The sequence below is a fragment of the Canis aureus genome, chromosome 21, assembly GCF_053574225.1.
Source record: "Canis aureus isolate CA01 chromosome 21, VMU_Caureus_v.1.0, whole genome shotgun sequence".
Classification (NCBI taxonomy): domain Eukaryota; kingdom Metazoa; phylum Chordata; class Mammalia; order Carnivora; family Canidae; genus Canis; species Canis aureus.
This window is the reverse complement of record NC_135631.1, coordinates 6,524,164-6,551,469: the sequence shown is the minus strand read 5'-3', so window position 1 is coordinate 6,551,469 and position 27,306 is coordinate 6,524,164. Positions and strand designations below refer to the sequence as shown.

The following is a 27,306-nucleotide window of genomic DNA, read 5'->3' as shown; positions in this document are numbered from 1 at the left end:
CCCCTGGGTCCCCCCTCAAGAGAGGTAGAAAGACCAGGCAGTCTAAAAATTGTTAGAAAAAGATCTGCTATGATAAATAATCCGGAAGTCCCGAGAGAACTATTTATAACCGTAGAGTGGCCTGTATCACATCATTATTTTCACTGTTCTCTAAGGTAAGGCAGATATTTTCTTCAAATTAAAAATCACACTGAATTTCTATGGGAAAACAGTGTACTTACTGTTTCTTCTCATTCATTTCCCAGGCATCAAGTATCCGTTCTATTAGCTGACATTTTTGAAAAAGCTGAATAAAAAGGAATATTCCAGTTAACATGTATATAAATGTCCAACTGTCAAAAATTTAAAGTGAAACAGAACTCAATTCAAATAGAACAGTGATATGTATTACCCAGCAAGCTAAAACTAGTTGTGAATTATTGGCTATATCATATGCAACATGATAATATATTTACTCAAGGCCATCAGAACACTACAGGGATTCAAGACTGGATCCACACCTTCAACAGTGTAGCAACTGGGAAGCAACAAACATTTCATGTACGGCTTCCGGCGAGTAGCTGACCTAAAGCAAAGCCATGTTTTATTAGCCATGAAAACTGAGCTCGGAAATAGAGCCTGACCCAAATTTAAAAGGAATAAAGAAGGTTATGCCCTGCAAAAATGCAGCACAGAATCCGCAGCAATACTTGTACTTTTGAAACATGAGCAACACTTGCTCCTGCACAGGGAGTGACTATGGTTACTGCGTTCCGACTGCACATGGGCGCCACGGGCTATCTATGCTTCGGCACGTATGCTGCTAGCTTTACCCAGCGTCGGTGGTCTTTCCCTTTTGTTACTCCAGAGGGCTAGCCTCTCCCACCTCCCAGGTTTGGCAGTAACCCACCGTGAGCTAGGCAATCTGATACAACCACAGAATTTGAGAGCAAAAAGAAATGTGAAGACTGCCTTAATGAAATCACCTATTTAACGAAAGGAAACAGACTCACAGAAGAGGTCCTCACAACGCTGCACGGAGCCCACTTCTGCTACCATTCTGTCCTGAGTTCAGCCCACAAATTAAAACTGGTACGCCAAACAGCTGTTCAAACACTTTCTGCACTCTCTAAATTCTTATAGGTCTTTTAATCTCCAAAAAATTTCTAAATCTTCAACTCAATTGTTTTTACCAAATAAGGAGGCCGCTTAGACTTCTTCCAGGATGTGACTTATAGAATCACTGGCCAACAGCGTGAAGAACACAGGAGTTAAATATTTGGACTCTGAGAGTTATTTATTTAAAAGATTTTATTTATTGATTCATGAGAGACAGGGGGAGAGAGAGAGAGAGAGAGGCAGAGACACAGGGAGTGAGAGAAGCAGGCTCCACGCAGGTAGCCCAATGTGGGACTCGATCCTGGGTCTCCAGGATCACACCCTGGGCCGAAGGCAGGCGCTAAACCGCTGAGTCACCCAGGGATCCCCTTGGACTCTGAGATTTAACTCCCTGCCCTTAAACTCCACTTCATTTCATGCTGAAGTGGGAGAATGCTATAACGAGGAGAGGTAGAAACCAGCCCAGTAAGCTTACATGCTTCAGTAACAAATTGTCACCAGTGGAGTCTTGATCAGTAATTGTGCTATTTTCTGTATTTTCAAAAGGACTTGCAAGGATCAGTGCAATACAGATTTCCACTTGTGTATGTAAAAAGTTATTCCATGTGTATTTGAAGAACATGTCCTACAAAAAAGAAAAACAAGGCTTTCTTTTATCCAGTTACTTGGATGTTTAAATCCACTATTTTAATACATTTCCAGAACAGTGATTTAATAAAATAAAAATGATATGTTCTTAGTCCAATAGGAATAATTAAAAAGAACACGAGTTTATTTTAAAAGGGGTTTGAAATGCCACTAGACAAAGTAGCATGATGTTTGCTCCTTCAACATGCCAGCATTTGCATGGAATCTAGTATAAACAACAATGAAAATGGGAAGGCAATGGTAAGTTCCCCAATGAGAGTATCTTCTTATATTTTCCAGGCAACTGACTCAGGTATTAGTAAGTTCAGTAAACTTCCAACACTTTTCCAATAAATTTTTAAGACTTTTACTTACTTTGATTCAACAAATATTTACTGATGGCTTTTGTGCAGGGCATGGTGCTAGGTGCAATACGGAGACAGTCTCCAATCTCAAGGTACTCACACCCTAGTGTCAATAACCACTCAGTTATAACCACTCAAGCATCTGAAACTCCTGCAACTATCAGTGAATGGAGCAAAACAAGAGGGGTCTGAGAAGCAATGACATGTGGACCTCCTGAAAGTACATGGGTTTTCCAGATTGCTTAAAAAGTTGATAGTACCACAAAAAGGAAAGACAATTCCTAAAAGCACAAAATGCATCAAGTATATATTCAGAACATTCTTTGAGTCTGGTTATCTAAATTCAAAATAAAACTGTAATGACTCCTCCCATTTAGGAGTTTTATCAAATTTGTTGTGACTCAAAAGTTGTTCTAAAGATTAATGATGGAATGAATTAGCAAATTAACAATAGTTGTACACTTACTATCAGTAAGATTAGAGGCTGGTAATTGACGACTTCAGGGACAGGAGTAGAGTTTATATATCAGACAGAAGGTAGAGCAAACAAAAATACCCTACCTCAGAGGACAACAGTTAAATTCACCAAAGAGACTGTGATCCTTTAATGTTTCATATTGCTCCAACATGTTCCTGCTTTCTATCCCTAGAACTGCCATGATTTAACCCGAAGGTGAAATATAACTAAAAATAACTAATGACACCAGGTGGCATAACAGTGTGGTTGATAAAGCAAGCACTGGTTTGAAACTAAATGTGAATTCAAATCTTGGCTCCACCACTTATTAGCCATAGAATGTATTCCCTTCTCTGGGCACAATCTGCAAAATAGATCCTCTCTCTCACACAGATATTTATACCCAGCATCACACGAGAAATGCATTTAAAGTGCACAGTACCATGCTTTTCATTCATGTAGTGTGAAAACCAAACCCACCCAAATGTATGGTATGACCAGATGTCTTATGAAACCTGTGTTAGCCCTGGTGCCTTCTGTGCTGTGGGGTGGCAGGACAGACCGGGCAAGCACGGGTACGAGAGCTGGGCCTCCAGATTCTAAACACAAACCTTGGAACGGGGGGACTTAAGGGTCAGGGAAGTCCAGATAACCCCTGAGCTTCCCTTGCTGCCTCCACTAACAAGTAGACCCAAAGCTGTGTGTATCAAGGAAGGGTCTGGACTCAAATCACAAGATCACATACAGATACATTATACAGATCTAGGTCAGTGGAAATACGATAAACACTTGTCCCTTTGCTAATTAGGACCAGAAAATGATGCTGTAACAGCAGTCATTTATTGCTAACATGATCCCCCTCGGGAAGAGGGCAGATCCATCTGTGCCAACCTGAGCTTCTTGAAGAAGTCTATGTCTTAATCATCTTTGAAATAATAAATACTGAAAACTTAAAAGCATTAGAAACTGACGATAAACTCAAGGCAAAAACTATGTAAAAGACCATTTGTGCTCAAAACAAGAGTCACAGACACGTATGTAAATTTGTGAGGTTTTAACTTCAGTTGTCCATAAAACATCACGGGCAAATTAAATTATCATTTGGGGGAAATCTTACCAATATAACCCCAATGCTATTCAGCTCCATGAGGTCCCCATTGATACTGCTGGTGTTTGTCTGAAGGAGGCTGGATATCAACCTGATCACATTCAATCGGGTATTTCCCACCGGAGGGTCCAGCACACCCCACGTGGTCTTCATCACACTTTTCTGAGGGAGAAAAAGCTTTCCAATCAAATCCAGTTCCGTAAGAAACCAAACGGGTGGAGAGGTGTGTACTAATACGTAACACTAGGTAAACTAACCCTGCAAATCATGTGGCCCGAGTTCCACATCTGAAGGAAAATCCAAAGCTGCTTTTGAGATCTTCAAGATATGATGAAATAACCAAGAGGGGGAATCAAGGAATTCCCCAGGACTAGAAATTCCACAGGAGATCAGGTATCCCCCTGCTTCAACATTCCAACTGCCAGAGGAAGAGAGCAGGAAGCTGCAGAAGTTCATGGGGAGAAAAAGTGCAATATTCCAAACCTAACCAGAAATCTTGGAACTAAGACAAGTTACAAGTGGTTTGGAACACAATTCTCAATCTTTGCAAAATCCGTGAGAAAAATGCAAACTCAGAAGTTGCTTCTGGATCATGATCCTGAAACAGGATCAACTTCAAACTTGTTCTTGCCCATAAAAGGGAGTCTCTATACTTTAAATCACAGAAGACAGATACAGGACACTTCAGAATTTCACAGGTTTGACAGGAAAAGGTGGCAAATTCTAACCCAGCAGTGAGCCTGACCTTTCCCCATGCCCCTGCCTGCTCCTCTCAAGGCTTTAATGGAACTGGAAGGCTCCCCCTTGTATTCCATGCAAGGCACCTCCAATTAACAGACATGTTAAAAGGTTTCAGGAACCTACACAGATACCACATCATGTGGTAAAACTACATACAAATTGAACTCACAGACTCCTAGCAGAAGACAAGAAACCCAAACGAGAGACTGCCTTGCTTTTGAATCAGGGCCAAGAACAACCCACCTAGTGTGGGTAAGAATCCACACTAGGTGCTGCCTTTTTGTCCACCTAGAAAGAAGCAGGCAGGCCACGAAGACACAGGCTGGAGCACCTCCTCACACATCCTCTTCTCTCATGGCTCCTTCTCCCACCTCCAATTTCCACCTGGGATATTCTCTCTTCTTCATCTGAATAAATACTTTCTCTTTCCTTACTCTCCCATTCTATTTCTCATGTCTGCCATGAAGGACGCCACTGACTGTAACTATGAAATACCAGCTGAGGCACTGTGCCTGAGAGTGAATGCCAAACACGCTGGCCCACACCCAGAACTGGCTGAACACAGACAAAACTGCACAACACAGGCAGGGTAGCACCGGCTGTCTGAAGAGGCCATCTGGAAGCTAACCTAGATGCCCTGCATCATGGACATAAATTATTCTATGGTCCCCCTCCAGAAATGCTAAAAAAACACATAAAGCATCTACTGTGGAAGGGAGAAACTAGTATCTTAAATTCCTAATACCATGCACAGCAGATGCTACAGAGACGCACTACAACAGCTAGGCCACTGGTTGTGATGACACGGGACAGAGGAAAAAGGAAAGCATGAGAACTGGTGCTGGCAGGGGACCTCTCACAGCCAAGTGTTCCACAGAGACTCTCAAAGGAAGAGCTTCTTACCCTAATCTAAATCCCTACACCAATCCTGGGGAGCAGCAGCAGAACAGCCTGTGAATAGCTCTCTTTTGTGGGACCTCACTGTCTATCATCTGTGCTCAGAGCAGACTGCCAGATTAAAGTCACTGTTGGATTAGCATGTGGATGGCTCCTGATGGAAAAACTAGCACTCCAAGTCAGGCTCAGCCGACTTGTCCTTAAATAAGATACCTGCCCATTAGACTGATACAGCACTCCAACTCTAAATAAGGCAACTCAGTGTCAGAGATCAGTTCCTAAAAGACTGACTTTACCTCAAAGGTGAAAATAACACACTATGAGAACTGTTTATTTTGTTGGCATAAAAGTACCCAGGATTCATAAAAAGAAAGAAAAAGCTGAGTTTCCTAAGTAGATAAATATTTTGCCTAATTTTAATTTTACCTCATTCATCAATGCAGACACTATAGACAAAAGCAAATTAAAAACTAGCTCAAAAATGATAAAAACAACTGGAAGGGCTAGTTTGTACATGTTGGTTGTAGCCCATTCTATTACCTACAAGGTTCATATATTTTCTAATAATTCTTTGAACCAAATTATTGACCTGGCCAGCCATGACCCGGCCATGCTTAAGGCAGCTGCCCTACCTTGGGTGGCTCAAGCAGGAGTTCATGAAAAGATCCAAGTCTTCCTCGGATAGCTTCTAGAACACTCTTGTTGACCGAACAAGCTGAATGACTCATGCCTGGTGGGCAGATCTCTATATGGCCTTCAAATCTTGAAACAAAGCAAGTTAATTTTATTATAATTTCATCCCTATCAGCATGTAGATACATTATAACTACATAAATGATTATATCAATATTTCTGGAGAGATAGGAAGAGGGTGTAATACAAGCTTGCTGGGAAGCAGCAACAGGACCTGAAATCCACAGGCCTACTGTGTCAGGAGAGAAATTACATGTGATTTCTTCCCATTCTCCCAAACCTTCTAAGCTCTTTATACCCATTATACTAAAGCAGGTCTCTACCAGAAAATCTGGAAAGCAAAAGGAGATCTGATCCCTGAATTATAGGGCATACTATACTATGTGCCATTTGAGATGTTGATAACCAACAGGCCTATATTTGTTCCATATAGTTTTTCTTGGGAAACCAACATTGCTTCCTACTTAAAAAAAAAAGTGTAAGTCACTCTACCACATAAAGCTCAATCATTATAATCTACTCTTTATAGGAAAGCAATTATAAGTAGAATGAGATGCCCAATCCCAATGGGCCTTAGTGAGCATGTGGGCCAAGGGGTCTCGAAATGGGAGGAGGGGGATCCCTGGGTGGCGCAGCGGTTTGGCGCCTGCCTTTGGCCCAGGGCGCGATCCTGGAGACCCGGGATCGAATCCCACGTCGGGCTCCCAGTGCATGGAGCCTGCTTCTCCCTCTGTGTCTCTGCCTCTCTCTCTCTCTGTGACTATCATAAATAAATAAAAATTAAAAAAAAAAAAAAAGGAAATGGGAGGAGGAAGGATCTCAGGAGGTCAGGGGCCTACGAACATGGGCCTGCAGTTCAAGTGAAGAGACAGACCTGAGAGTGGAGTGCCAGTTGGACATGAATGCAAACTAGAGCCCAGCCCCGCCTCCTCCCCACCAGCTGTGTATTCTACTGTGGATATGGGGAGCCTCTACATGGTCTCTCCCAGGCCCACCATGAGGGGCGCGCTTACGCAGAGGGCTGACAATGTTGCCTGGCACCCAACTAACACCCAAGAGCCGTTATTAGGACTCTTCATTTCAAGGTATTCCTTGAAAGGTATTATTTCAAGGTATTCCACACATATATGCCACTTCTCACTCACAGCTGCCTGTAGCAGCATTCAGAACTTCAACAGAATGCAAAAGAGGAAAGGAAAGGGTTTTTGGTTTGGTGTTTTTTTTCTTTAAACGTTTAGGGGTTTTAGTAAATAACTGGTGTGGCCAAATACAGTTTTATTATAGCTTTTGTACTTGGAGCCATGCTTTAAAAGTTCTTTACAAGCCCATAATTCTAGGATTTTTTAATATATTTTTCCTCCAGTATTTTAACTCATTTGGAATTTATTTTTTACACAGAACAGGTATAGCTTTTTCTCAAATGGTGAGTCACTTTCCAAACCACATTTATAGAAAATTCCCATTTCCCCACTAATGTGAAAAAGCATACTAAAATTCCTTAAGCATTCATGAAAACTTTGTTCACATTTAATAAATACTTGGTGAGCATCAACTTCTGTACCAGCCCTGACTTAGGTGCTACAGCCAACATCCAGTGTTTAATAAGACTTGCACTGGTATCACATCGCCACATTTTTTAAAAAAATTTTTATTTATTTATGATAGTCACACACAGAGAGAGAGAGAGAGAGGCAGAGACACAGGCAGAGGGAGAAGCAGGCTCCATGCACCGGGAGCCCGACGTGGGATTCGATCCCGAGTCTCCAGGATCACGCCCTGGGCCAAAGGCAGGTACTAAACCATTGCGCCACCCAGGGATCCCCACATCGCCACATTTATTACAACAATAATGTGACTGTAATATGCAGGAGGTGACTTAATCATTGCTATTGCTCAAAATCTCTTGGCTAGCCTCACATTTTCATTCTTCCAAATGCATGTAAGAATTTGCTGATTCCAAAACAAAAACCATGTTGATAGTTCCATGTAGAACTATGTTAAATTTGGAAAGGCACAAGAAATAATGCATGTTTTACGTATCAGAGTCCATTCCTTTTTACTGCTGAATAGCAATCCACTACAGATAGACCACAGCTTCTTTATCCGTTTACCAGTTTAAGGACACTGTGGGTTGTTTAGTTTTGTGTGATTATGAATAAAGATGACATAAACATTCACTTACATTTTGTGTGACACATTTTACTTGTAACAGTATCTAAGAGATTGTTGGCTAATACAAAAAAAAGTCTGCTTAACTTTGTAAGAAATGCCAAATATTTCTATAAAGTGGTTATATGACTTTGCACTCCCAAGAGCAACATGTGAGACTTCAGATGTTCTCCACTGGCACCAGCACTGAGTATTTATGGTGGTGCTGTGCAGTGGGCAGAACGGTGCCCCCTCCCAAAAGATTATGTCTACACACTAATCCCCAGAGCCTATGAATGTTACCTTAATTGAATATGTAATTAAATAAGGATCTTGAGATTATCCTGGATTACCCAGACAGCCCCTATATGACATCCCAAATGCCCTCAAAGAGGAGAGAGACACAGACACACAGCAGAGAAGCTGATGTAAAGATGGAGCAAGGTGGCCATAACCAAATGGCCACTAGACGGTGGAAGAGGTTAAGGATAAGTGTCTGCTTAGTGCTCCTGGATGCAGTGTAGCACTGCTGACACCTTGATCTTGGAGTTCTAGCATTCACTGTGAGAGAATAATTTCTGCTGTTTTAAGCCACAGTTTGTGGCAATTTGTTACAGCAGCCACAGGAAACAAATACAAATCATTCAAAAGGTACATAGTGGTATCTCAATATGGTTTCAACTTAAATTTCAGTAATGACAATGGACAGTCCTTTGCCATGTATTTATTTGCTATACAAATACATTTTACTTGTTAAGTTCCGCTCAAATCTTTTGACCTTAAAAACCAGATTGTTTTTGTTACTGAAACTTTGAGTGTTCTTTATATATTTGGATGTAAGTCCTTTCTCAGACACACAATTTGTAAATATTCTCTGACAGCCTGTGGCTTGCCTTTTTATTTTCACAAGAGTTGTCTTCTTTTTTCTTTGTTTTTTGTAAAGATTTATTTATTTGAGAGAGAGAGAGAGAACAAGATAGGAAAGGGCAGAGGGAGAGAAATCCTCAAACAGATTCCCTACTAATACTAAGCATAGAGCCAGATGACGCAGAACGCAGAGCTTAATCCCTGAGATCACAACCGGAGCTGAAGTTAAGAGCTGAAATCAAGAGCTAGATAGTCAATCAACGGAGTCACCCAGGTGCCCCGCAACAGAGTCCCTTAAAGAGCATTTTATGGAATCTGCATTGTCAACTTTTCTTTTACCAATTGGACTTTGGTGATGCATCTAAGAAATCTCCGCCTAACACAGGCCACTGATCTTCTCCCAGAACATTATAGTTCTGGGATTTACATTTAGTCCTATGATCCATTTTGAGTTAAATTTTGCATAATATGCAGGGTACATATCAAGGCGTCCTCATCCATTTTTTTTGCAGATGGATCTTCTAACACCATTTGTTGAAAAGGCTAGCTCTTCTCCACTGACTTGCTTCCACAGCTCTGTTAAAAACCAATTGACCATATACTGTGTGGGCCTGCTTCTGGACTCTATTTTGTTCCAGTGAACTCTGTGTCTATCCTTTTGCTAATCCCACACTGTTCTTTTCTTTTTTTTTTTAATTTTATTTTTATATTTATGATAGGCACACAGTGAGTGAGAGAGAGGCAGAGATATAGGCAGAGGGAGAAGCAGGCTCCATGCACCGGGAGCCCGACGTGGGATTCGATCCCGGGTCTCCAGGATCGCGCCCTGGGCCAAAGGCAGGCGTTAAACCGCTGCACCACCCAGGGATCCCTCCCACACTGTTCTGACTACTGCAGCTTTAAATCAGAGAGTGCCAGTACTACAATTTTGCTTTTCTCTTTCAAAATTGTTGTGGCTACTTTGCTTTCAATTTCCATTAAGTTTTTGAATTACGCTTGTTAATTTCTACAAAAACTCCTGTTTTGATTTTATTGGAATTATACGGAAATTCCAGATCAGTTTGGGGAGAATCAATCAATCAAAAGCCAACAATATTGAATTTTCTAATCCATGAACACAGTATTTCTCTCCATTTATTTGGGCAGTTTGTGAATTCATCAATATTGAGTGGTTTTCAGCATTAAATCCTGCACGTATTTTGTATATAGATACATGTCTAAATGTCTTCTGTTATAGTAAATGGTATTTCATAAAAATTCCAAATTCCAGATGCTTGTTATTATAAAGAGATGACTAATTTTTGAATATTGACCTTATATCTCGCAATTTTGCTAAATTTACTTATCAGTTCTAGGAGAGGTTTTTTTGGTACATTCTTTAGGATTTTCTACAAAGACAATTCTGACTTCTGCTAACAGATTCAGTTTTCTATCTTCCTCTCCTGTCTTACTGCACTGGCTGAGACCTCCCACACAAGGCTGTCTGGGACTGGCAATGGCAAAGATCCTTGCCTTGCCATGTTTCTTTGATTTTTGGGTATATCATTTCAGTCTCTGATTATTACGAATGGTGTCAGCTATGGATTTTTTTTTAAGGGGGCTTTATCAGTTTCCAGAGTCCTTTCCATTCTAATTAAGAGATTTTTATCATAAAGGAATTTACTGAAATGACCACATGGTTTTTCTTCTTTATCTGTTAATATGAGTTATACTGATTGATTTTGTATAAGATTTTATTTTTATAGAGCGGTTTTAAATTCATAGCAAAATGGAGAGAAAGGTACAGAGATTGCCCCCACACGTGCACAGCCTTCCTCATTATCAACCCCCTCACCCCCAGAATGGTACACTCATTTCAATCATTGAACCCACACTGACACAACACAATCACCCAAAGTCTATAGTTTACCACCATGGTTCATTTTTGGTGTGGTACATTCCAGGGATTTACCCAAATGTATGACACACATCCATCACCATGGTCTCATACTATTTTTATTGCCCTAAAACTCCTCTGTGCTCTCTGCCTACTCATCTTCCCACTGCCAATTCCTGATCTTTTCAAGGTCTCCATACTTCCACCTTTTCCTGAAAGTCATACAGTTAGAATCATTCTGTTTGTAGCCTTTGCGTTGGCTTCTTTCGCTTAGTAATATACATTTCAAGGTTCTTTCATGTCTTTTGAAGGCTTGACAGCTCATTCATTTTAGCACTGAGTAATATTTGTCTGGATATACCACAGTGTGTCTACTCACCTACTGAAGAATATCTTGGTTGCTTCCAAGTTTTGACAAGTGTGGATAAAACTGCCATAAAAATTCACGTGCAGGTTTTTGTGTGAACATCAGTTTTCAACTCCATTCAGTGAGTATCAACGAGCCAAACTGCTGGATTATATTTGGTTTTGTAAAAAACTGTCAACTATCTTATTTACTTATTTGAGACAGAGAACTTGGGGGTAGGGAGAATGGTGCAGAGGGAGAAGCCAACTCCCACTGAGCATGGAGCCTGACGTGGGAGCCTGACCCTGGGATCATGACCTGAGCTGAAGGCAGACACTTAACCAACTGAGGCACCCCAGGCGTCCCCAAGACTCATTTATTTTTTAGGATTTTATTTACTTATTCCTGAGAGATATATATATATAATGAGAGGCAGAGACATAGGCAGAGGGAGAAGCAGGCTCCCTGCAAGGAGCTCGATGTGGGACTCAATCCCAGACTCTGGGATCATGCCCTGAGCCAAAGGCAGAGCTCAACTGCTGAGCCACCCAGGTGTCCCAGACTATTTTTTTTTTTTTTCAGACTATTTTTTTTAAAAAAAGACTTTACTTATTCGGGAGCCTAGGTGGCCAGAGAGAGAGTGAGCACACAAGCAGGGGGAACACGAGAAGCAGAGGGAAAAGTGACTCCCCGCTGAGCAGGGAGCTGGACATGGGGCTCAATCCCAGGACCCTGAAATCATGACCTGAGCCAAAGGCAGATGCTTAACTGACTGAGCCACCCCGGCGCCTGTTAGAAGCTTTTAAATTGGAATTACATTTCTTTAATAGGGACGCCTGGGTGGCTCAGTGGTTGGGCGGCTGCTTTTGGCTCAGGTTGTGACCCTGGAATCTGGAATTGAGTGATCCCACATCGGGTTCCTGCGAAGAGCCTGCTTCTCCCTTTGCCTATGTCTCTGCCTCTCTTTCTCTCTCTTTGTGTCTCTCATGAATAAATAAATAAATCTTTAAAATAAATAAATAAATTTCTTTAATAGGTCTAGGACTGTTTATCCTAGCTATTGTTTTTTGGAGTGAGCTTTGGCAGTACTACTCCTTTAAGGAACCTGTCCACGTCATCTAAACTGCTGAAATAGTTCACCAAGTTGTTTACAATATTCTCTTATTATTCTTTTAATGTCTGTAGGAATGCAGTTATGTCCCCTCTTTTATTCTTGTAATTTGTAATGTGTATCTTTTCTACATTTTCTTAGTTAATCTGGCCAGAGATTTACTAACTTTATTGATCTTTTCAAAGAAACAGCTTTTAGGTCTCACTGATTTTCTGTATTATTTTTTTTCCCTCTTCAATCTCTTGGATTTCTGTTCTTATCTTTATTATTTCCTTCCTTCTGTTCGCTTTGGGTTTTATCTGCTTTTCCTTAAGGTGGGAGCTTAGGTCACAGACACAAAACTTGGTCTTCCTTTTTTTCTTTTTCTGTCTTCCTTTCGTAATATAAACATTTAATGCTCTAACTTTGCCTCTACTACTTTCACTACATCCCACAAGTTCTGACATGCCCTGTCTCATTTATCTAGTAGTTCAAAATATTTTCTCATTTCTCTTTCGTCGTTTCCTCTTTGACACTGGGATTATTTAGAAGTGTGCTGCTTCATTTCCAAATATTTGGGGATATTCCAACAATCTTCATTACTGATTTCCAGTTTAAACCCATTATGGTCTGAATAAATACTGTGCATGATTAAATTATTTTAAGTCGTTAAGGTTTGTTTGATGGCTGAGAGTCTGGTCTACCCTGATAAAGTTCTGTGTGCATTTGAAAAGACTGTGCACCCTGACATAGCCAGGGAAGGCTCTGCAAGTATCACTTATGTCAAGCAGGCTACCACTGCTGTTCCGGTCTTCTGTATCCTCACTGGGTTTCTGTCTAAATGCTATGTCGATTTCTATTAGAACCATTTCAGATTAACAGAAAAACTCCAAAGGTAGTACAGAGCATTCCCACATAACTGACACCCAGTTTCCCATTAACATCTTACATTAGTACTATAAATATATGTCACGATCAATAAACCATTGCTGGTACATTAAATCTACACTTTATTCAGATTTCCTTAGTTTTTACCTAAAGTCCTTTCTCCATTTCAGAATCCCACCTAAGATATCGCATTTAGTTGTCATGTCTCCTCGGCCTCCTCTTGGCTGTGAGAGTTACTCAGACTTCACTGACAAGAGTATAAGCTGTCAACACAACTTATCATTTGCTAGTCACTTTGATGATCTGGCTGAGGAAGTGTCTGTCAGAGTCACTGTCAAGTTGCTCTTTTTCTTATCTTTCATAAGACCTCTTTGGAAGGAAGTCATGGTGTGCAGTCCACACTGAAAAGAATGGACAGTTCTGTTGTTCTTCCTTGAGGAGGAAGCATCTACCAAACTATTTGAAATTCTTCTGCAGGGGAGATTTGTCTCTTCTCCTCCATTTATTTGTATCGGTATGAACTAATGAATATTTTTGGACTTTGGGTTATAAGACAACAGTACTTTATTTTATTGTACAAATTATTATGCTGTTGTTGACTGTGCAAATCAGCTTTGGCCATGAAAGCTCTTTTAAGCTGGCTCCTGTGTTCCTCTGACATAACCCCTGCCACTCACATTGTGGGCTTTTGTAGGGTTTTTTATACTTATTTTTGTACCACACAATGCTGTAGGCTCCTCTTGCCCTTCTCTAAGGAGCCCTGGTTCCCTTCCCTGGAGAATGGTGTGAGAAACTAAGATCTGAGCCCTTGTCCTTGTTCCTTGTGGTATGTCATTACTTCTAGACCCTTGAAGCTCACCAATCAAGTCTTTTTGGTTTAACTCTTTATGGTTCAGTGTGGGTAACTTCTCATGTCCGTATTCTTTCCTGGACTATGGCCAAGTTCACCAATAAGCCCACAGACATTCTTCATTTCCGCTATGGTTTTTAGTTTTTAGTTCTAGCATATTCATATGATCTTCCAACTCTCTGCTAAAATTCCCCACCTGTTCACATACTATTTTCCCCACAATCCTTTAAGATATTAATGAGAGTTATTTTAAATTACCTGTCAGACAGTTCCAGTACTTTTAAATGTAGTTCTATTGACTACTCGTGTTTATGAGTTTTCTGGGATTCTTTTTATCTTGTCTGTCTTGCAAATTTTGGTTGAAAGGTGGACAAGTTGTGTAGGGTAGTAGAAACCAATGTAAACATTATTTCTGGAATGAACACCTCTCTTTTTCTCCAGACCTTTAGTGTGGGTTTTAAATCAATCTAGGATCAGTAATTGAGCTAGGTGTGCTGTGATGATTTCCCTCAGTGCCTTACAGACTTCAAATGTGTCTCAAGTTACTTTGTATTTATAGTTAGGGCTGGTTTGCCACAGTTTTTTCCAAGTCACTCTTTAGCTTACACTTAAGCTAAAGTTCTTCCCTTTAAACTTGCTCCCTTGCGTAACAAAGTCTCCTCCCACACTAGCTTGTTCTCTACAAGCCGACTGCAGCTGTCACTGAAGGCCTGCTGGACAGGACGACAGGGAGAAATGCTACTGTTTTGGGTTAGCTTGTCTTAGGCAGCTGAAGAGTCCCTAGGTCTCACTGACCTTGCTTTAGTGGTAGGGATCTCTAATATTTGGGGCCCAGAATGTGTCCCTGCCTCTTCTGTGGACTAGAGAATTTTTTCTGGTGCCTTCTTCCCACTGCAAATGGTCTTCACCTGTGTCTTTATGGCTTTAAGATTTCCTCAGTAGCCTATGACTTCGTTCAGCAGGCGCTAGGGGAATGATTATGGTGGGGACTCGTACATTTCCTCCAAAGGCTGTCCCTCTGCAAGGGAAGCTCTCTCTGGTCTCCACCCCACCCTGCCACCACTTGTTTCCCCAGGAAGGGCTTGAAGGTGTGTGCAAATTACCCTGGAGAACAACTCTCAGGTTTCTTTGACCTCTTTGTCCCCGAGGGAGCTTTGGAAGTTCCAAATCCTACTATTATTCTACATTTATGGAAAACATATCTGAACTCTCAATTTTTCCAAGATAAAAAAAAGAAACTTCCTTGGTGTAAGAACTAATATATACTAACTTATTCCTTCTCCTTATTTCTTGAGTTTTACTAAAATAATCTAAGATTTATTGTTTTATTTCCCATATGTGACTTATTCAACTGTTCAATTCTGAACACTTAGCTTTCACATTCATATTAATCATTTTCACTCCCTATCCATTTCATTTATCATCACTTTTTTAAAAAAATTTTTTAATTTTTATTTATTTATGATAGTTACAGAGAGAGAGAGAGGCAGAGACACAGGCAGAGGGAGAAGCAGGCTCCATGCACCAGGAGCCCGATGTGGGACTCGATCCCGGGTCTCCGGGATCGCGCCCTGGGCCAAAGGCAGGCGCCAAACCGCTGCGCCACCCAGGGATCCCTATCATCACTTTTACCAGTATTATTTAAGTTCTTTATTCTAACTTATTTTCTGTTTGGTTTTGGTGAAGTCCATCTTCAGGTATTTCACGCTGGGAACAGAAGCCATATGGAACACTAGGTTGCAGGGGCCAGAGAATGCCTGCTTTGCCCTCATGCATCAGCAGCAGCATATCAGGGGCACAGACCTGTCCTCTGCTTTCCAGTCTTTATTTAGCTTGACAAATGAGATGCTTGGCAATCTGATTTGCTTTGTGGTTAACCCATTTTTTCTTATCCAGATGCTTCTAGGATTTATCCTTTCTTGGGATTCAGAAATCTCATCAGGTAAAGGCTAAAATATAAGCCCCATCCCCTACTCCTTTTAAATTTAATCTTATTCAGCATTCCATCACTTTCTGATGATCTGAAGACAAGTTTCTTCTGGTCAAAAATTTCCTTCTATTGTTTCTCTTATCTTCTCTGCTCTAGACTGTGCAACTATGTGTTTTCTCACTTCTATCTGTAAAGATGTACTTTTTTTCCCCAGATTTATTCCTTTCTTAAATCAGGGTTGTTGATACAAGCATCAGGACCATTTCCGGTGCTTTCAAACCATTTGAGGAGATGGTGCAACTGTCTTGAAGCATGAGGAGCAAGAGGACAGTCCTGTACCACTTGATTAATACCTTAAGTTACTGGTTACATTATTTAAAATAGAATTTGCAGAAAACACAGACACAGTCAAAATTGCAGACATACATCTCCAAATTACAAGACCTTTAAAGCAGTACTGCCCAACTGCCCTTCCATTACCACTAACCAAAGATTAAACAAACCAGGAATAGAGATCAAGAATTTGGGAAGTGGAATGATTATGTTCACTACTTTGCTAGAAACCAAAATTACTTCATTAGAAGTATATCCAGAAACCTTGGATGACTGAGATTTTCAGATGCTGAGAGCAGCCTTCTCTGTTCTCTTCATGCCCTCTGGTTTACTGGAGAAATCTAACTGTGAGTGATAAAACACAAACTCTAACCTCTAAACCGCATATTCCTGGAATGCTCATATATATATATAGCTCTTCAAATCCATGCTCTGGGAACAATTAGAAAATTCTAACAGTAAGTGAATTAGCACTGGACATAAACTGTAAAGAATAACATGACAGACATCATATGGCTAGTGCAGGGCACACACACGGGAAAAGCAGACCATGTTTCTGATTCTGAAACACTTGGGACAAATTTTTCCTTAAAGGCTGCAAGCCACCTGCCAACCCATTTTAAAACAGCCTCACAAACTGCAGTGCCCTCATGTGAAATCCCCGAAGGACCAATATGAAGCCTCAAGTTAGCATGCATAGAAAAGAATCACAAGACAGAAGGTGTCCCAGAACTGCCACTTGGAGGGGAGAGAGCTGCCCATTGACCAGGAGGAACACCTATTTTCAATTTTGATAATCAAGAAATAGGCTTCTCTTGTGTTACATGTTTTGTGTATGACCCCACTTATTGTAGCAATCTTCTCTAAACTACTAAATACCCAAACACTGCCAGTGAACAGCGCTCATCAAACTCTATCTTTAACTTTTTCCCTCCATCTGCACTCACACAAAACTAACTCAGAGTTCACATGGTAGAGGAAGACTGAACACCTGCAATTCAAGGGCATGAGGTTGTAGCTTATCAACCAACTTTTAGTTTCTAGAAAATCTAAAAGCAAAACAAAATGGTTTAACATTTATAAGACAAAAGGAAAGCTTACGTGGGCCGCCGTGTCTCAAGTAAAGTCAGCAGTATCTGGATTGCACTGACTATGGCTGATTCATTTTTCTCCTTGTGGAAAATATTTGATAGAAGCTGCTCTATAATTTCTTGCCTAGGGAAACAAATCAATAGTCAAGTGCTAATTGTAACAGGATTTAATAATAACAGAAAAAGAGCATGGTACCAGTAAGGCAAATACTTTATCAAAGTTCAATCTCACTGGGGCATATCTGTTTCACTTAACAAATATTTTATTTTTCATACATTTATTAAAGTAGACCAGTGATCCTGCTTATTATAAATGCAACTCTCCCACATGTATTCTCCTACTCCCTCCCCTCAGCAGAATCACCTGAGCCCTCCCTGCCTTTGCCAATCTCACTGAGAGCCAACAAATGTTTTAAGATTGGAAGTCACCTCCCACTCAGACCAGGGTGCTGGTGGTAGCGGCTGTGGGTGGTAAGATTTGGAGCTCTTCATCCCACAAAAGGAGGGGAATTTTTCAAAAAGGCTAATTAGAACCCACAAATGTCTTCCCACAAAGGCATTAATGTATAATTAAGATCTAAAACAGGTAAAAGACACGATCAATTGTTGCATTTTACCCTATAATTATAATTTGGCAAATCAAAATAATAAGGTAGCAATGAAATGGATTTGCCTGAACTACTGCCCAAAATGTATTCTCTCTCTGTAGGCTATTCCCATTACACACTCAAGGCCATGATTAATGTAAAACACAAGGGTAACTTGTTAGGTAAATTTATATGGACAATCTCAAGGAAGATCTCCACTTCTTAAGATCTCAGTAATTTTCAGAATCCAAGGGAACAAAAGACTGGAATCTCCCTTACAGTGTGACATACAGCTAGGTTGTCCCTGTTGCTCACCCAGCATAGATGCCAGTCATCCCAAGGTATAGCTGTGCTCACTGCATTCCAACACCAGTTCCCTTACCAGGGAGGGGCAGAAAAGAGGAGAGAATCTCTTTTCATTTGGGGAAAGCAAATAAAACTGACATATAACCTAACTTCAGAGGAAGCCCCCCCCTCCTCCCTTGCTGGAAGGAGATTTTAAGAACTCCTACGCCAGCACTAAAATGTTGAGACCTTTACCCAAAACAGCACTACAAAAGTCGTCACTCAACACATAGCAGTCTATAGAATAAATACCAGGTTTGGGATTGGGCTGTGGAAAACAAACAGCTTTTTCATAGTAAATATGTATAGTATGTATAGTTTTCAAAAAGTAGCCTCTTGGGTAGCCCTGGTGGTGCAGTGGTTTAGCGCCACCTGCAGCCCAGGGTGTGATCTTGGAGACCCAGGATGGAGTCCCACGTCAGGCTCCCTACCTGGAGCCTGTTTCTCCCTCTGCCTGTGTCTCTGCCTCTCTCTCTCTCTGTCACTCATGAATAAATAAATAAAATCTTAAAAAAAAAAAAAAAAGTAGCCTCTTGCCAGCCAGAAGAGTATGGACACAGCATCCAACTGTAGATGTCCACGTTCAAGTGTAACGTTCTTATTTTTCAGAGTGTAATCATAGTTTCATAAATGCTGGTGCCTGAGAGAGTGGCTAACAAAGAAGCCTCACTAGCTCATGGCTTCATCAGTCGACTATATTCATGAAAGCATCCTACTAATGGACAAAAACAATATGATAACTGGCAGGAATTTGAAGGTCAGGATGCAACATAGTAGCTGAACCATATTATGAGTCTAGTATCATCCAATACAAAAGAAATCATAGACTGAAGGACTAAGCTATTCAAACAGGATAAAATGAATGCCTTCGTATTCATTAAATACTAAGGCATCTACTTAATTTTGAGAGAAAATATATTTATACTTTCAACATTTAAAAGAACTGGAGTTCTTGGATGAACATTAGTAAACTGCCCATAGGAATTGTTCTAGGCATGAAGCCCGCCAGGGACTCCCTCCATGCCTTTGAGACAATGGTGCACTTTTGTTTCTGCTTTGTAGGTGGGCAGGCTGAATAAAGACTCACTGTCCTCAGCTAGCTGGCCAAACTGGGATCAAGCTCCAATTCATTCTAAGCTCCTTCGACCTTCTTTACCACCTTCCCTACCACCACTGGCTTTAAAGGATTTTTGAACTTCAGAATCCCAGAGCCCCCGCATGTACTCAGGCCCTGACTGCTTCCCATGCCACTCACTGTCTAACACTCCCGTCCACCTTCTCAGACACCTTTTGGTATCTCTACCCATCTTTACCATTCTCTCCGAAATGAACTCATTTTAAACTTTTCCTTACATGCTACACTATACATACGTGAAAGTATTTGTATACATGGTGGCGCCCTACCTGTGGGTTATTTGGCATTATAATCTAAAGAGCTGGGTAACCCATCTACTATGTACTGCCAGGAGACTATAAAACATAATACAATATTCCTGTATTATTTGATAGTTTATCAAATATAAACAGACATTATACATTATTGCCTAATATATCAACCATATACAAAAGCTATTACGATCAATAAGTTTATCAAGCCTTTGATCACTGTGTGTTTTCTTAACCAACAGATACTAAAAGAACCACCATAACGTGGAGCATGTCTGATATTAAAAGGGTTTGGTCTTCATTCTCAAGAAAAGTGCAGGAAGACTATTATAGAGTAAGTCTCCCCGTTGCTAAGTGCAGTGAAGACATAACTCAGTGACATCATGGGACCCCTGACTTGTCAGGTCCATGAATTTGAAGAAATTTACTCCAACTAATACTTAATGATGCCAATTCTGAGCATGCAGCCATATGATTCAATTTATAGGTATCTGATCCAGGACTAAGGACACAGTCTGCACCCTAAGAGCTGGTGCAGATGCAGGCTCCAAGGACCAGCTTCCACATCTGAGGGAGCTCTGGTGGCACTGAAACTCAGTGGTTACTGCTGATCGTCTGGCATCCAGGGGGAACCTGCTCTCCCAGATGGCCAGAGTCAATCACCACATAAGGCCACTGCACTCAAACTGTAACTAGTCTGAAATGACCTGTCCTGAGTGTAAAATACACACTGGGTTTCCAAAACTTTGTACAAAGAAAAGAATGTAGAATACCTCAATGAGCATATGTTCAAATATTTTGTATCAATTAAATAAAACATTATTAAAATTAATTTCACTTATTTTTTACTTGAATGTGGCTATGAGATAATTTAAAATTACACCTGACTTATTTCTATTGGACAATGCTGTCAAGAACCACGGGACTGTTGGTATGCAACATTTTTTTAACCTATGCAAATGGCAACTTTACATGGATCAACCTAACACTACTATAATTACTAGTATTTGAATGTGGAATGTCTTAGATTTACAGAAAGAGCACATACACCATGTGCCAAGAATAACAGAAGTGGGGAAGGAAAATGATATTTTACTTAGAAACTGATAATTTAAATTTCACTACTTCAGAGAATTAGTCAACCCCATCCTATTCTATGACACAAATTGGGAAAATACAACTCTACTTCTCAGATGACAGACTTTAAAAATGATACCACATCACTAATTTGTTCCTTGCTCATCTCACACTTGCCAGGTAAATAATACACACAAATGTTTTATTTTAATAAAAGGGCCTTCCAGGCAGGTAAGCCAAAAGAAGTCAAATGAGTGTCAACATATAGCAGGACCAGAAGAGGCCTGACAAAGTCACCAGCAAGAATAGCAGCAGTGGGGCAGCCTGGGTGGCACAGCGATTTAGCGCCACCTTCAGCCCAAGGCATGATCGTGGAGAGCCGGGATGGAGTCCCACATCAGGCTCCCTACGTGGAGCCTGCTTCTCCCTCTGCCTGTGTCTCTGCCTCTCTCTCTCTCTCTTTCTCTCTTACGAATAAATAAATAAAAAATCTTTAAAAAAAAATAGCAGCAGTGGCAGTGAGCTGAAGCAGGACTGCCATCTGTACTCAAAAGTGCTAACTGTATGTACACTCTCGATTTACTCATCCAAAGTGGGGAAATGCCTGATGTTTCTCTATTAAAACAACTAAATAAATAAATAAATAAATAAATAAATAAATAAATAAATAAATAAATACAACTTGCAGCTATATGGATGCAGATTGAATGTATGCTCATGCTCAATGCCAAATATTCTTTCAGAAAATGTGTGAATCTAGAAAAACTGGTGTCCATGGGTTGGCCATTCACAAGTTTCAAAACAGCACACCATCCGCAAGCTATCTTCCACCCAAACAGGAGATGGCTGTTCACAAGGAACTGTCCAAAAATAAGGGCAGGGTAGTACAAAGAAACCATACAAGACTTGTAACCCTTCAAATCAGGTGTGGTCAGGTTGCCCCTAGTCAGCTGCAAAGGTATATAGTAAACCCTAAGAAGATCTTCTGGTAAAAATCATTGACTACATGAGTTAGTTTGTGTATCAGACTATTCTCCACCAAAGACTTGTGGAGCAGGGACCATAGTCATGATGCACTATACCATCTTACGATGGCTTTATGAAATTCTAGTTTACAGCTATTTGAAAAGTTCAAAGTCTACATATAAGTGTCATTTATTTACATTCTTACCCTGTAGGTTTCCACTGGGCATCATAAATGGCTGAAATCAGATAAGCTGGTTCTCCTACTTTCTCCCCCATCCCACGGTTATTTTGCAGGAACAGGATTCCCACAGATGGAAGACTTACCAACCACTCATTCCGGTAACACATTAAATAGTATCAGTTGAAAAAAAAATTTTTTTTTAAAAGAACAAGAACAGAGTTTTAAACATACTTTTCTAGAGTGGCAAGCAGGGGATCTGGTTCTGTACTGTTCTGAATTTGTAACATCTGGTCTCTGCTCAGGCGAACAATTTCACAAAGTGACTGTGAAGCATTTGAATGCCGCTAAAGGAAAAAAGTACAATTTTAACTATAAAACACATAAAATGTCAAATTTATAAGAAAACGATAGCAAGGAAATTGCTTAAGAAATAACACAAATTAACAATGGCCCTAAGAAGCTGCAGTGAGTAAAAAGTCAAGCTCAGAAGAAGTAATGTAGGTCGACACAGGAGGATTTGGTTCTGCCAGGGTAATGAACTTCACATAACAATACTGCACAATACAGATCACTTTATGTAGGGACATGGGATCAAAGTTCTGGCAGGGGAAAATTTCTACAACTGAAAACTTGAAAAAGACACACCCCCAATATACAGCTGACCTTTGAACAGCATGGGTTTGAAGTGCACAAGTTCACTTACACGCGGATTTTCTCAATATGGTAGAGTACTTATTTAAATGTATTTTCTCTTACGATTTTCTTTTTTTTTTTTTTCCTTACGATTTTCTTAATAACATTTTCTTTTCCCTGGTTTGCTTTACTGTAAAAATATGGTAGGTAACACATGTACAAAATATGTGTTAGTTGATGATTTACCTTACTGGTAAGGCTTACAGCTAATAGCAGGCTATTAGCAGTCAAGTTTTATGGAGTCCAAAGTTTTATATGGATTTCTGATTTCATATAGGGGGTTGGCACCCCAACCCGTGTTGTTCAAAGGTTAATTATATATGCTTTTATCAGCATAGAAGCTAATAAATCAACACTGATTAAAAAAAAAAAGTCAAATATAGCTTTCTGGAATATACCAATGGGTAAGAAATATTGCATCTTCTCCCACTGTTATCATACAATTTTCACCTTATAGGAAAGGTCTAAAGTCAGCCCCCAAATGCGTTATGTCTCATGGCACATGGCACTGAGCACAGTCCACAGACTGAGCAGCTATGTGCCCAGCACAGGGAGACAGTGAAATGCCAGCACTAACAACACACACCAACATATCAAAATCTACTGACTAGAATTAGGAATTTAACATTTCCTTAATAAATATAAACTGGTCCGTATGATTTTAGCATATAATTTATCACTTAATATAAAAGAGAAGTATTAATAGGACTTTCCAAAGGCAAAATTAACTTTCTTGCAAGTCAGGTAAAGAAGGTGCGAATGCCTCAAATGCTTTGTCCTTCAAAAGAAGAGAAAAAAAAAAAAAAAAGAGCTGCAGACTTGGGCTTCTCCTTCATCAGTTTCTTCTGAGCCTTGTAGAAAGGCAGAATTTCCTGCTGGGCAATCAAGTTCTTCTGTTCAAGAACGTGAAATCCTAGCAATAGGCAAGCCTCGTCCATGGACATGTATTCCCTGTGAATAGGAGAGGTCAAGCTCCCATCATCACTCTCCATGGCCCACACTGACCACATTTGTATCACACAGGAAACATGCTCAGGAACCATAAGAGGCGTTATCAGCCCACTCAGACTGCAGGCTCCCTCTAAACAGGACTTCTCCCACTCCACACCCAATACAGGTACATACTGGAATGTGTTCTGAATGTTAACAGGAATGACACTGCACCAGAGCACCAGATACACTGTCCCAAGGGGAAGATGGGGAATCAGTGGCACATTTAATGATTAACTTGGCAGAGGGAAGGGGTTGTTTTAGATGAACTCCAGGTATCAAAAGTTTTTGAATATACCAGAGTAGAGGGGCTAAGTCAAAATGAGTGAGAATTTCCTCTGGTTATACACTTTTACCTTTGTGCTAATTCTTCCATGGTGCTCACTCTTCAATCTCACTGGCAACCTCTGTAATACAAGAAGGTCACTTGACCTTCCCATGACATATCCTGCATATCTACTTTGCAGAAAGGAGGCTGAGCAGTAGAGAGCTGTCATGTCAATAGGCAGAAATGGCGAAATACCAGCAAGACCGTAGGGCTCAGGCTGCAACAGAGGGTGGCAACAAGAATAGCAGCAGAGCAGAAGAGCGGACAGCTTCCTCCACAGGGGCCGATGGGCTAGGCCAATCCTGGAGACCCGACCCAGATGGGCATCCTCTCAGCACAGAGCTCAGTCTTCAAACTCCAGAGCAGCTTCAATCCTATATTGCCAAGCCAATCCCCAGCACCAGGGACAAAGTTAAACCTGCTGGTGCCAGAAGCCAGGCCAACAAGTATGACTGCCAAGGGTCCAACACTTAGGGGTTCAACGGTGGCAAAGATTCTGATGTGCTGCCAGGACAGCTTTAGCCAGAACAGAAAACCCAAGTGCAGATGTGGCTACACCATTTGGGCTAATGATGTGTATACAAGGAGAAAGAAGTAGGATGGAGGAGGTCTGTGACAAAGTTAAGCAGATTCAGCACAAAATCCCAGCTCCAGAAGATGGAGGTAGAACCATTTTCCAAATTTTGGAGCTATTTTCCATATTTCTGAAGATGATCTACACATCAGCAAAATGTAGTATTTTTTAAAGCTTTGGGGTCTTAGAAAATTGCCCACTTTAAGAATGCCAGATTATACCTGTCGTCTACATCCATGTCTCATACAATTAAGATTAAGCTCTATGCTCAAATAAAAAGGTTTCAATTTAAAAAAAAAAATCAAGTTTACAGTCACACAGAAGAACTTACATCTTCTTCTTGCGATGGATGAACTATTTCCACAAGTCTCTGGATAATTTGCTCCTCATTTAACCACTGTAAAACACATTGTAGAGGTAATCATAGCAATGCGTGGCTCTTGTTCAAGCCCCAATGAAGATTAACATACTTGGAAATATCCATCACATTTTAAGTAGAATGTTACAGGTTTCTCTGGACTTTGAACACTACAGGAAATTAAAAGTCCCCCAAGGAAAATGCCAGTGAATATATTATTTAAACAGTAGCCAACAGTACAAACTATGCCCCAAATTACAATTCCCACTTAAAAAATTCTAACATCAGCTTCTTAGCCACAGGGTAATTCTCAGACACTAAGCACTAAAAAGGTCTATATTTTGTTTGAGGGTGTGTGTGTAATTTATAGATTTTCTATAAGACAGTATTCACCCTAAGACAGTTTCACAGGGGCTTTGGGTAGCTCAGTCAGTTAAGTGTCCTGATTTGGGCTCAGGTCATGATTTCAGGGTCAAGCTCCATGCTCAGAGGCAAATCTGCTGAAGATCCTCTCTCTCCCTCTCCCACTATCCCTCCCCTTACACACGCACACTCTTGCTCTCTGTCAAATCTTAAAAAAAAAAAAAAAAAAAGACAGAAAAATTGAGAAAAGCATGATTTAGTATCAAGCCTCTTAAAACATGGTAAGTTAAAACATGAACTTTCAGACTCCAAAACCAAAACAGCCACAGGAGACATGGGGGGCAGGGCACCACAGCAGGAGAGTTTATCTGTCCAGTCAGGAGTTAGTAAAGAGCTAGTATCCTGCCTAGGCAACCTCTTTCTCACCTACATGTGAAGTAGTGCTGTAAATGAAAATAGGAGAAGAATAAGGAAGAATAAATTAAATATCAGCTAGCAGAATGTTAGGCAGGACGGAAACACCATACTAAACAAGGCATTTACAACCAAGAAAGGACACAGAAACAAAAACAGCCCGAGAACAAAACCCAAAGGTTAAAGGGAAATTGGAGGAAGTAGGGAGGCACAGGGCTGGGGAGCAAGGAATCAAACACAATTTGCTAAGGGCAGAGCTGCCTGCTCCCGAAGGAGAAAGGTGCCCAAGGAAAATGCTAACAAAGCTGCTAGAGGGTAAAGCTACTAGAGGTCCAACTTTACATTTTAAGATCAATTTTTAAATGGGCACAGGAATCACCCTCCTGGGGATCTTGCGAAAATGCAGAGTAAGGCAGAGGTGACGCCTGGGGCCATCCTTTAGTAGCAAGGGAGGTGGTGGGGGGAGTTCCTGACCACCAAGAAAGAAGGAAAGAAGCTTTGTGAGCTAGGGAAGGATCAGCCCCACACCCCTACTGCCTGCAGAGCCACTAATAAGCACTCCCCCAGGGCGGGCACCCAAGTCAAAGTTTCTAACTACTTCCCCTAACCTAGGTTTGTATTAACTGCCTATCACCATATCCCTCCAGAAGTGCATCTATTCCTTTAGAAATTGCCCTAAAATTCAACCCAGAAGTGGCCAAAGGAATTCTAAGAAACTATATTTAATAATTTTCTCCCAGAGCAATCCAAATGTAAAGCTGACCCTCCCTCCCCCTTGCCCTCAACAATCTTTTCTGGAATCCTCAACATGTTGAGAAAAAATATCCACAAGAAGACATCTAAAAGGAACCAGCACCCCAATTTAGGGTTCCTTCCCACAGACAACTCCAAGACATTGACTAGATACCCTCAGTTGGTGTCCTCACAATGACCAGGTTCTCCAGACTCAGCTCTGACCCCTCCCCCTCACACAAACACGCATCCAGGCATGCCTGCTCACCTCAGCAGAACATGCCCTTTCCTGGAATACTACCTTACAGAACCTCCTACCTCTCTCCTCTGGTTCTTTGAATCTTTAATTAAAATTGGCATTTCCAACAGAACTTATTTCAAAGAAATGAGTAAATACTAGGGTTCAAGGCTGAGTTTTAAGGATGGAACGGATTGGGGAAGGTCCTGGAAGAAGGCAATGAAAAGAAGGAGAGTGGAGGAGACAGAAGACAAGAAGAAGGGGCAAAGATAAAAGCCTGTGAGAAATCTCATCTTCCAGTCACTCATACTCTCCCTGTTCCCACCCAAATTCCACCTAAGACAGCTCTTCAAGAGGCACACATTTCCTAAAATAACTCTCTACCAAAATTTTACAATGTGTGCTTTTGGAAATAACCTCCATTCTCCTTCCTCTTCTATGATCCAAACAACCCACAAGAGGAAAGTTACCCTGAAGGCTGATTTCTTGGAAACACCTGCCCCGATCTCTGCAGCCATGACCCTGAAGTGTGATCACACTCCCAAGAGTGATGGCCCACAGTATCCTCAGATGAGATGCGTAACTCCCAATCTTCTGCTCTTACCACCAGACCAGCTCTAAACACATCCTCAACCCATTCTACCACCCCACTCCCACTGAAAATCAAAC

General features: G+C 40.8%; 1 protein-coding gene across 23 annotated transcripts in view; it reads right to left on the bottom strand.

Annotated features, from left to right (window-relative positions):
* PPP6R3 (protein phosphatase 6 regulatory subunit 3) overlaps positions 1–27,306 on the bottom strand; it is a 148,450-nt gene that overhangs the window by 45,334 nt on the left and 75,810 nt on the right. For all 23 annotated transcript variants that reach the window (XR_013359821.1, XR_013359822.1, XR_013359820.1 and 20 more), the window contains 7 exons: positions 24,864–24,929; positions 22,179–22,291; positions 17,416–17,529; positions 5,926–6,055; positions 3,665–3,817; positions 1,574–1,723; positions 222–286 (listed from right to left, as the gene is read on the bottom strand). Coding sequence is in view for 12 of the 23 variants with exons in the window: in XM_077862689.1 (XP_077718815.1) it covers positions 222–286; positions 1,574–1,723; positions 3,665–3,817; positions 5,926–6,055; positions 17,416–17,529; positions 22,179–22,291; positions 24,864–24,929 (791 nt within the window). In the remaining 11 variants the exon portion in view is untranslated. The remainder of the gene's footprint in view (positions 1–221; positions 287–1,573; positions 1,724–3,664; positions 3,818–5,925; positions 6,056–17,415; positions 17,530–22,178; positions 22,292–24,863; positions 24,930–27,306) is intronic.